The sequence below is a fragment of the Pocillopora verrucosa genome, unplaced genomic scaffold (genome assembly GCF_036669915.1).
Source record: "Pocillopora verrucosa isolate sample1 unplaced genomic scaffold, ASM3666991v2 scaffold_124, whole genome shotgun sequence".
Taxonomy (NCBI): domain Eukaryota; kingdom Metazoa; phylum Cnidaria; class Anthozoa; order Scleractinia; family Pocilloporidae; genus Pocillopora; species Pocillopora verrucosa.
The window spans coordinates 14,504-26,328 of NW_027078167.1; the positions used below are offsets into that span (position 1 = coordinate 14,504).

At 37.2% G+C, this 11,825-nt stretch overlaps 1 protein-coding gene across 5 annotated transcripts; it reads right to left on the reverse strand.

Moving 5' to 3' along the window:
* Window positions 1-396: 396 nt before the first annotated feature.
* Window positions 397-11,809, reverse strand: LOC131779407 (uncharacterized). 5 transcript variants are annotated; one of them, XM_066161993.1, is made up of 6 exons: window positions 11,392-11,809; window positions 10,371-10,420; window positions 8,679-8,721; window positions 3,212-7,702; window positions 2,994-3,064; window positions 397-2,295 (listed from the first exon to the last, which is right to left on the reverse strand). In XM_066161993.1, exons 2-6 carry the CDS (start codon window positions 10,416-10,418, stop codon window positions 1,894-1,896), a joined length of 5,055 nt encoding a protein of 1,684 aa, XP_066018090.1. In that variant the 5' UTR covers window positions 10,419-10,420; window positions 11,392-11,809; the 3' UTR covers window positions 397-1,893. The 5 variants fall into 5 exon arrangements, with proteins under 5 accessions (XP_066018090.1, XP_066018089.1, XP_066018086.1 ...); XM_066161992.1 differs by having other exon boundaries at window positions 10,368-10,420; XM_066161989.1 differs by having other exon boundaries at window positions 3,212-8,345; window positions 10,368-10,420; window positions 11,392-11,808.
* Between the last annotated feature and the right edge of the window lie 16 nt (window positions 11,810-11,825).

Sequence of the window (11,825 nt, forward strand, 5' to 3'; positions counted from 1 at the left end):
CCCAGAAATCTTGTGCCACCCTCTCAACCAATCAGATGCAAACCCAAAATCAATCATAACTTTGTTCCTCGCATTTTTCTGCACTTCAGGCCATTTGCATGTATTTACTTTGAGTCCTGATTGGTTCCATGTGATATTTCCCTTTTTCTGACTGGCCATTGCAGTTACTTTGGTTTTGGTTTCACAGTACTCAATTGAAAAGCACTCTGAGTAATACTGCAATTAAACTGGTTCACAGAGACTTTGTCGCCTTAATATTAGACTTGATGTGGTTTTTGTTGTTGTATTTTTTGGCCTTTCCGATTAAGATGAAAATGGAAAAAAATAAATTTCATTCCAGAGAGACATCTGCCCAAAAAGCGAGATGCCTATATGAGGAAATAAAGAAAACCAACCCTAAGTAATTCAGATTTAATCAAATTTTTAACAGATGACAATATAAACAGGTATTACTTTCTCCTCATCAATTACATGCCTCACTAAAGAAGACAATTGAGTAATATCATTCATGCTCATGCTAAGGCAAAGCTCTGTCATAATTTATTTCTCGACAAGATATTGTAGATGAACATAGAGTGATTTTCTCCAACCAATGAAATTGATCATAGACTACTATGCGTTACAAAAATTTTTGGCTTATGTCATGTTTTCCACACACAACATGGGGGTGATCCAACAATCAAACATGCCGCTGGTGTCATACAGGTTTGTTTACATACTGTTTCATGGGTTAAGTAAAATCACGCTAGTTGTTCCTTTTTTAATGTTTCATACAAATTTTGGTTACCTTTTTCCTGCTATGATGTCCTTTGTTGACAAAATTCTCTTGATAAATAGGATACACTGTAAGTGTTTGCAACAAATAAACACTTGTGCACACAACATGTGCAATCCATAATTAATCTAACTAAAAATTCAAGCTGAAATTGCTCATTTAACGAACACAAATGGATAGTTAAAAAAAAAACTGCTCCAGTTGTACTTGAACATGCAACACTTCTATGGAAATAAACATCTTCACTACAAATAATTCAAGCAAATAACTTCAGGTGAAATAGTTTTTTTGGAATTTGTGAAATTTAAAGTGGACCATAGTGCACTAATATACCATAAATCCATTCTACCTTCCTACTTACTTGCAACTGTTTGGCTCTAATTATTCAATATTATTTCACAGATCACATTAAGTAACTCTCCAATTTACCCTTATATACTTTTGAATAAAATAAAGCAGTTGACACCAGATTGAGGAGTCAAGGCTATTTTATTCACTAATTCATTCATAATTGTTGGTAAGATTTCTTTTTATGTGGGTTGCTGTAAACATAAAGGTTTTAAATAAATTCTTTGCAATTTAAATGTTTGTGTCAATTTTTTTAAATTCTACTGCTCTGGAAATGCACTAGATGTGAAACTCTGGAACTCAACAATTCCAAAGGAAGTTTTGTGGACAAATTCATAGGTCTGATGCGAACATGCTTAAGAGGTCACATTCTCTGTTGATGTTCTCTGGCCATGTCTAAGTACAATTCACAATGTGGAGCAAGGGAATTTTGGATATGACTTGAATTAAGCATGCTTCAAAACCCAATTGAAACTGTTAGAATGAACACATGACCCATTAAGTGTTTAACCCTTAAACTCCCAAGATCTCATTAGTATTTCTCCTTACTGTCTGCCATATAGTTCTTGTGATGTTAGTTTTGAGAATTTGGTATTGGATCAACTAATAATCCCCTTATCAATAATTTTCTTCATTCTCATCACTTGTCTGCTTGATATTGTATTGATAGTGTAAAGAGAAATTCTGTCTTGGTCACACATGGGAGCTAAAGGGTTAATTATTAGTATTACACTGTGCCAAATAGCTTGCCTTATTGATTTTATTTAAAATTACAAAAGGTCTTTCTCCTCAAGTTGCCTCCATTTCCAGTCTCTCCACATTTCATAGTGATACTGTTCTGTGATGTTCAATAAGACCCATCCATCACTATCAACTCGCTCTAAGATACTTGCCACATCTATCAACTCTTCTGTGGTCTCCTTGGTCCAAACTTCGAAGGCTCTATCCCACCTGTAATGGAAAAATCTTTGTCTCGACTTTCCCTTCCTTACCTGCCTCCAGTAATCAAAATCTACCATTTCTTCTGTTGTCATCACTGCATGGTAACACCCTCTTGGAACATTTATCCCTTTCTCCTTCCTTAGTTTGAAAAGATATTGCTCAGTGATGGGGTTAAGGCCTTGGAATACCTTCCTTTCTTCTTTAGAATAGAGCATCTGTAGGGTTGGAAGCTGTGAAGAAAATCAGTCTCCATTAGGAAAGAAAATCTAATGACACTTGGCTTGTGAAAGACTGTCTTCACCAAATTCGTATTAAAATGCACATTTGGCTTAATTTCATCGGGTAAGTACCACTTACCAAGTATCAGTATGTTAATGATGATATGCTATAAATTAACTCAAGGGACAATGAAAACAACCACATTGTTATGTTAACCCAACAAACAAATTTAGCAATTAAAGGACTATTAATCATTAGATGTATTTATAATAATTTAACTTAAAATTCATTGCAGACACAAGGCAATAAAAAACATCCAAAACTAGTCATCAAAGGGAAACAAAACACAAAAGTAATAGTACTAAAATAATAATAATAATAATAATAATTTAATAATAAGAACAATAATGATATTCCCCTAAACTACTTGACATGTTAACAAGAACATCTCTGCATAATATAAAATGATTATAATAATAGTAATAATAATAATGATATTCCCCTAAACTACTGGGCATGTTACAAGAACATCTCTGCATAGTATACAACAACAACAACAACAGCGGTAAAAAAAATAATAATGATAATGACGATGATGATGATAATAATAATAATAATAATAATAATAATAATAATAATAATAATAATAATAATGTAAGAGAAAACCCAAGCAGAAGAAAACCACAGATCACTCACAAATTCTGCATACCTCGTGAGAAGCATCATAAGGAGGCTTGAGGAGCTCATACAACACCAAATCTTCATCATCTGGTTCACTGGCTGTAAAAAGGCACAACAATGCTTTCTTTAGCAAATAACAAAAAAACAAGGTTTATAGAGATGAATAATTATGGAACAATATAGCAAAAAAATTCATATTATAAAAACAAAGAGACAAAGAGTGAAAATGGTCAACATATTAATTACCTTGAATATTGTTTTCATTTGACAACTCTGTGTCTTTGTCCCGTAGTTGAATGTCTAATGGCAGAAGAGGAGGGGGGACAACAAATGGATCATCTTCCATATCTTCATAATCCTTCTCAAAATCCCCTAATTCATACTTACCAGGAAAAGCAACACCAAAACCAACAGAAACCTCTTCCATGGTTTTGTCAGGACTAAATGGACTCACTCCTGTTCTGCATTTCTTAATTCCATCTTCACCTATTCTTGCACTGCTGTTTTCACCAGCACAATGTATAAGTCCTGTACCACTTACTCCAGATTCTTTGTCACTGCAAATATTCTCTTGACCCCTACATCTCATAGTTTCAATGGTAGAGCAACCAACTAGCCCAAGGACACTTCCATGGCCACCTTCTTCACAAGCTGGATGACAACTTTCTTGGGTACTGGGACAATTTTTAATGTCACATACTGGTTGCCCATTCATGATAATTTTCGCAAATGAATTCCGCAGGAATGGCATATCCCTTAAGCTGAAATTCATTTCCAAGTTGTTGACAAATGCACTGATAAAACCCAACACAAAGACACCACAGTCAAAAACATTCTGTCCTTGAGAAGGCAACTTTTCTCTTTCCTCCTGACTTAACCTTCGAAATGAAGAAATATCAATATTTGCAGTTTTGAATTCCCTGCACAAGACCTGAAAAACATAATCACTCCTTCGATCTTTACAAAGGGAGTCAAATTCCCCATACAACTTCATTGGCCTGTCTATTAAGACACACCACCAGTGACCAGGGCAATGAACAGGAAATACAAACTTTTCATACTTGTGAAAATCACACCTAAGCATTTCCTTAACACCCAGCTCTTGGCTGCAGTGATTTAGCCAAAAGGTGCTTGCCACATACACATCCTTTTTCTGACTCATTAAGAATGGACCAATGTAGTTGATCACAACATCATTTATTTGGTTACCTGGCTTGAGGGTACGAACATCTTTTGCTTTGACTTGTCCATGGAGTGTGGCAATGATGGTATCATCACTTACAGTACTGCTTAAATCCCACACCTCATCCAGTGTGCAATGAAAATTTGTGTGCAGCTTAACTTCTGGCAAGTCATTCACTCTCACAGGATTGCCATAAGTTCCAGGCCCTTGAAGGTTTACAGCAGCAAAATCTGGGTTCTGATATGCTTCTCTCTGAATGTAACCTCGGCCATCTTTAAGGGACAGTGGAAGAGCAGATGTCCTGCGACTATCAAGAAGTACAATTGCATCTGCTTTAAAGAGCAGAGTAACAAAGTGATATTCCTTTGTCCTCAAAATGAGTGATGGTCTCTCATCTGCCTGGAACAATCCCAGAAGAAGGGAATAAAATTCCTGGAGACTGCTGGTGTCAAGGGAATTAATTGCAGCACCATCCACAAGTGCCCTCAAGGGTAAATCTAGTCTTTGAAATGTACAGTTCTTCCTAATTGCTGCCTCCTCCATTGCTAAAATACTGTAGTCACCATCAAGACCCCGCATAGGCTCTAAAGGTACAGAAAATCCACAGCCAACTTCACAAACCTGTTTTAACCAAATGATGTCTGCTGCCAAATCTAGGTCAAACAAATTGAACATAGTAGGTCCTTTCCTGGAACAACCTATTGCATTGTTCATTGCACAAAGTCCACAGAATGAGCTGTACCCTTGAACTTGCATACACTCCTGACTGCCATTGTTGCTACTTAGGCGCACTTGGCTCTGTACATCTTTATTTGCATGCTTGTCAATAATCTTTAAAAAGTACCTCAAGTTACTTCTTTCTGTGGCATTATCTTGAGAAGGATTTATGGCTGCAAGAAAGCCCTTCAAGGGCATTACAAACTTGGCCAGTTCACTGCAATAAGGATCAATGTTCTCTAGATGTTGCTGACACTTGTCCTTCAACTCAGCTGGCTTCCATAGCATTCCTTGATTGCTTCCTGGCATGAACAGCAATGATGTGGATGGCTCACCAAGGGTGACTTCATGGGTTTTCAGACTTCCTTGGGGTGTACTGCATCTGTTGGATCCAACATCAACATTTACATCATTTGTATGGTCAAGCAGATCATCCTTATTGAACACTGGCTCATCAACACCGACTTGGGTGCTAGGTCTTTTGATACTGTCTTTATCATGGCATGAAGTACTAGCCTCAGTTGTATGGCTACTTAACAGAGGGGTTTCCTTTGGAGCTGTCTGAGATGTTTTCATTATACTATCATCAGATGGTACAATGCAACCATCTATTGTTACACAGAAGAGCCCACAGTTAACAGCCATCTGAAGCACAAGATTCTGGCAGCAGGGATGAAAGCATGGAGTTTCTTTTTGCTCTCCAACGCACGACAAGCAGTCAGAGTGCTCCTCGTAACTGGTGAGATGACTTAGAATTGACTTTCCCAGGTTTTGCTTTCTGTCTCTCTCCCAAAAGATTGTACCATAGAGAAAGTACTGAAAACCCGAAGCCTGTAAAGTTTGAAGGCCAGTTACAAACTTCTGGTGAAACAAAGCTTCTTCTTCCTCTCTGTCAGAAAACGACGATACCATGGCAAGGAGTCCATAATCCAGAACCTGACAATAACTCTTCAATAAATCATCAATACTTCTATGGTGAGCCACTTTCCTCAACCTTAGACTTCGATTATACATCTCCTTACGCACAGTTAGGCCAAACTCTGAAATGAAATTGTGCATATTCAGCAAAGATAACTTGGGGGGTGTTTCACAAAGGGGAAGTTCACACTGCTTTTCCTTGAACAAAACCATCTGGCCACCAAAAATGGATTTAACTACCAATTGCTCTCCACATTCTATCTCCACCTTGAACATTCCTCCAGGACGCACCTCTTTGATGACCCCCAGAACATTCAAGGGCTGAAAGGGATCTGGCTTTGAAAAATGCAATCCTTCTGAACGTGGATTTTGGAAGAGAACTTTGTCTCCCACCTTAAATTCCCGCTCTTTAGCCCTCTTAAGAGCCCATTTGTGATTCTTTTGAATGGTGTGTTCTGTTGCTTCAAGCACATCCACCAACTTAGATTTGTATTCTTCACTCAAGTTGAAGAGGTATTTGGTGATGCTCTCTACCTGGAATTCTGCCTCTGAATCCACTGATTGAAGTGGGATGTTGTTGTGACTGTGAGAAGGTGGAGAATGTGAATTTCCTTGCACTATCTTCTTAACAGCTGCTGACAGCTGCTTAGCTGAAACACCCAATGAGGACAATAATATGGTCTCAGAAGAAATTTGCAGGATGGCCTCTGTTATCTCTTCTAATTTAGATTTATCCATGGAAGTGCTTTCCCCATGTCTCTCAAGTTCAATGAAATCTTCTGATGAAAATTCATAATCCTCAAGGCAACCATCTTCAATACTTTCTGTCCACATACTATCATCTGGGATGATGTAGTCCACCAAGCAGGAAGGCTCACGGTTCTTATATATTCGAAAAGGCACATCATTAATTGTGCTGTGCCACTTGCAATTCAAAAGGTCTGCAATAGCAGAGAGTAGTAAAGGCCAGACATTGGCCTGAAGATCTCTAGGCAACTGTTGTAAAAACCTTGCAAGTAACCTTTTGACTTGCTTGTTGAGATTTTCTATCTGGCCTTGAGACTGTGGGTGGTGTGGCCTACCATGAACCATGCAAACTTCAAATTCTTTGCAAAGTTTTTGCACTACCTCTCCAATGAATTCACCACCATTATCTGACTGAATTACAGTAGGTGACCCTTCCTTGATGAACAAGGCCTTCAGAACGGCATACACTTCTTCTGCAGACTTTGTTTTTAACGGGAACAGCCAACAAAACTTCGAGAAACAGCACTTGACTGTTAGAATGTAACGGTAGCTCCAACAATTATTCTGCATAAAACTACGGTGCTTCTTTGGGGCCATGTCAATAAGGTCACACTGTAGTCTGGAATGGGGGCGAAAAGATCTAATGGGGACAGGAGGGGGAAGCACTCGCATTGGCAAGGGGTTGTTGACCTGACATGTTGAGCATCGAGCCAAGAAGGCCCTAATAAGGTTGAAAATACCCTTAAATACATATTTTTGATTGAATAGCCTACTCAAGGCATTCACCCCTCCAGGGAGGCAAGTATCCTCTCCAAGGACACCTTTAATGTAGTGTAAACTGCTTAATACACCATCTACAGCCTCTCTGTAGAGAAGTTGCTTTGTAGTCTTAAGCTCTCCTTGAACATAACTGTTGACCAAAACAACAAGGATGCCATTTTTGTCACGGACAATCTTACCTTCTTGGTCAAGTTTTAGTGTGTAGACTGGTCTTTTCAGGCTACGTCGTTCAAAAAATCGTCTTTTATACTGATTAAAGAAAGCATTTAAGTTTTCATTCTTCTCTGAAGAAATACCATCTTTTGGGAAAGATGTATATCCTGGAGTACAATACAAAACTGTATCTGCCAGTTTTTCATAAAAATATTTCTGGCATCCATTGAAGCTACAATCTGCTAAATAAAATATAGTATTTGTGAATAAGTAATAGTTATAGAAGATTGCTACCTTTAACATACATTTATTGATTAACCCTTTACACCCTAACATCATTATGCATATTCTCCATACTGTTCTCTATACATTTCCTGAAGCCCTGACAAAGAGAGTTTTTATAAAAATCAAGAGATTTATAAATTGTTGGTCATTTCCTTTATTCTCATGAACTCAATGTTTGATTCAGGGGAGATATTGTAAGGAGAAATTAGAAGCTGGTCACTTTTAGGGGTTAAAGGGTTAAGATTTTTTCTTCCATAACGGGTAAAACAGATCCTATTTAATGGTTCAGAGATGACCTTTCTACAAGTAACTGGAATTGAGGCAATGGAAGATATTACTGCATGCTCAGTATATTGTTGCACAAAAGTATTTAAAAGTTTCCTGTTTCTGAATTTCAGTAGTGGATAACTGTTGTATTCCAGCACTGTTATTTTCCAGCCCCTCTCAGCTGTTCTCAGTTTCTCAGCAGGAGTTAACTATTGTATTCCAGCACTGTTAATTTCCAGCCCCACACAGCTGTTCTCAGTTTATCAGCAGGATTTACTGTTGTATTCCAGCACTGTTAATTTCCAGCTCCACACAGCTGTTCTGAGATTACTAGCAAGGAATAAATATTCTTTTCCAGTCCTTACTTGTATTTTCAGTTGCATACTATTCTTCCCACATTTCTTAATAAATGAACCTATATTTAGTGGACACTTCTATATCACAGACACTGGAGAAGGTTCTCAGAGAAGTTACCTTTGATACTTTTATAACTATAAAAGTAATAGCTTTCACTGCAATTTAAAGTGATTTAATTTTTGAAATACAGTTAACTTCTCCACTAACCCCACAACACCTGTGCAAAGCATGTCAATTACAAATAACAAATATGGAGAGTTGCAAATTACTTTCAATACTTTATAGTGCAAGCAATGTATTCCCTACCGTCATTTTTCAGTGTTTTCTTTCCATTTACAGACTCAAGTGGCTGTAATGAAAAAAACAAATTCAAACAATTTTACCTCACTTCTTAAAGCAAGAAGTCACAAGACTAAACAACAAGTGTAGAAACTTAGACATACTTAGGCTAAAACTCTGATTCAAAAATAAAAAAATGACCCCCCTGCAAAAAAAAATTGTACCACTGTCTTTGATACCATCCTGTCACTCTCCTATTTTTTTTTTCACTTTTCTTTACTTCTAATTTGTAAACACATATAATGCTTCTTCTCAATGGGAAGTGTCTTCAAGAAAACTCAAATAATGAAACAGTATTGGCAAGAAAGATAGCCAAATGAACAGTAGTATCGAATTAGAGCTTAGAGCAATTAAACAACATGAATGGCTGCTACACCCCATTCTTTTTTCCCAGGTCTACATGAACTAGATTTTGAGCACAGAATGCAATACCTCACCAAACATCTGCTATGATGACTCACTTAAAAGTGTGCATGATTATCACCTCTTGCTGAGATAGCACACTTCACTTCAATGTTTTTATTACTACACATATGGGGGCTTTGGTAAGATTGTGGAAAGGAGGGACAACGTTTGAGCAGCTGGGAGGGACCAAAATGACAGTGTGACAGCCATTTATTCCCACTTGGATGGCAAAGTCTGGGGAACCTTCCCCTGGAAATTTAAAAGTTCAGATGTCCAAAAGGGTCCATTTTAGGCCACTATTTCCCAAGTTGGCTAAAAATTATAGCTGCTACGAGGGTGAGTATTGACACTGAATTAATGAATAGAGTACCTTTTATGTAACTAACTATATAAACATTATACATAGCAATGTTGTCTCTGTGATGATGTCTGTGTGGTCTTGTTTGATTTTTACTTTTGCCTTGCTCAAAAAATGAGATTGTGCTGAGGACGACATTAGATTTTGGGGTACAGTGCTGTGATTTCTAACACAGTATCTTTAATGCAATTACTGATGGCAAAGGAGTTAATCAGTACTTCAATGATAAATGTAGAGCATGGCAATTAATGAAACGATCAATGTCTAATCATGAACTAGCTCTTTGTCAGTGACAAGTTCACAAAATTAATATTGGTGAAGGTTACTTCATACAACAATTACTGTAAACCACCATACCAAAAAACATGGTGACTGGTACATTCAACCAGAACTCTTTGTGCAAGAAAATACTGGAACCAATCATAAAAACAAGCAGTAAAGGTCTGAAAAATTTAAACCTTGCATACATAATGTTGTTGTTTTGTGAAATATTGCTTTCTACGAGTGCCTTAGCCTAAGAGTAATAGTAAAATGCACAGGTGCCATATTTGTCTGTGAGTGGATTGAATCTATTGGGTGAACACCAGAAAAAATAGTAATATTGATACAAATAGGCTGAGGGTTTAGTATAGGTATGCTGTGGTTTAGTTTTATCCTTAGTTTAATTCTTTTACTTTTAACAGAGGCCAAATTGATAGTGACACATCATCTCATCATAACTTAGGCTAAGAGCTAAATTTTATCTTTCTTTACACAAAATGCATTTTTCATTCATATCATTGACAAAACCAAAGGAAAATGATGTTTATACCAAGGACAAAAATTAAGCACAACATATACCTTTTTATAACTAGTGCATAATTCGCCAAGAAAATGTTTAGAATAGAGCTTACCACCTCATCAGCACTTTTGTTTTCTTTGCTTTGCTGCTGGTTCTCATCCATGCCTGTATGAATGATATTTAGTAAGGGTGAAAGGATTGGTATTTTCTTAGCAAAGATAGTTGCAGAGAGTTTCTCCACTAATATACAGATCGCCAAATGCTCACAATGAATGCCAACAAGACCAAGTTCTTGCTAACACATGTAGGAGCAATAATTGCTAATAGTAGGCAATAGTCTGTATTGAATTAAGTATTCATTTCTGCATGAATTAGTGTTTATTTCATTTTAATGTTTGTGAAACATAGCTGAAAAAGTATGGATAATGTGGTAACATATAACATACATATTGTTATCATATTCCTTATAATTTGGTACAGGGGACTTTACTCTAAATTGATCAAAATAAAGAAAGTGGCATATGTCAGCCACTGATTTAAATAGCAAAGCACTAATTATTAAGTGAAGAGTAATTTTGCTGCAATTCTGTCCCTTCTGGGTGAGCAAAGAGAATGATTTAATATATTGTAACCCAACTGTTACTTGTTGGAGAGCATTGGGAGACAGCACCCTATCCTTTATGAAAGAGACCAGATCTTCATCATACGAGTTAGCAGTTTGTGAGTTAACCTCCCAGGATATGTGATATTTGACATCAACCATACCAGAGGTTGAATTTTTGCGTAGTCCCATACATTTACAATGAATACATGTCTTCCACTGTATCCATAATAGCCATCATTGTAGGCACAATGAGATGGAGAAAATCACACATTTTTGGGCATTGAAACACCGAGATCTGCCCTGTTTTTCAATTATGTAACATCTAGTTTTACATGTCCCACGCAAAATATAAAAATCAGCCCTCGACACTGAAGGATTCAATGAATCCAAGTTAGTAGTTACTCGCACGCTTCGCCATGCTGTCGCATGAAATCTACAGTATTAAGCCCAAAACTTGAACGTGATCTTTGAAGAATGGTTGTAATATTTGAATTTAACAAAATACTAGCATAAAATGCAACCGAAACCTTACCTTCCTTTAGTAGTTCCGACAAAAAAGCACAACTTCGATCACCAGCACACTCCAAACCAATAAGGGAAGCTACGAGGCAATGTCAAATTCTCGTCTTCCTAACCTTTCCAACGTATCGAAGAAAATTTCACTGATACTTCGCGCTTAAAAACGCAACAAGAATATTAATCTTTCAACAATCCGAAGTGTCCCAAAAGGCATCAAGGATAAGCCCATGAAACAAGAATAGCCCATGAAATTCTCAACCTTCGAGCGCGGAAAACTTAACGATAGTCTCACAATTTTGCATTGCATCCCTCCCCTAGTTGGGAAGTGACACGCAGAAGACACGTTCACAACGCACTTTGATTGGAAGAAATAAAACCGCATTCTATTGGTTATTAGGTGTGAGGACATAACTACAACGGAAGACACAACTGCAACGCTACAACCGG

Coding starts and splice junctions, on each gene's coding strand:
- LOC131779407 (XM_066161990.1), bottom strand. CDS start 7,802: ATGATGTTAGGGTGTAAAGGGTTAATCAATAAATGTATGTTAAAGGTA. Junction 3,065..3,211: donor AAATGAAAACAATATTCAAG/GTAATTAATATG, acceptor GCCTTTTTACAG/CCAGTGAACCAGATGATGAA. Junction 2,296..2,993: donor CTTATGATGCTTCTCACGAG/GTATGCAGAATT, acceptor TTTTCTTCACAG/CTTCCAACCCTACAGATGCT.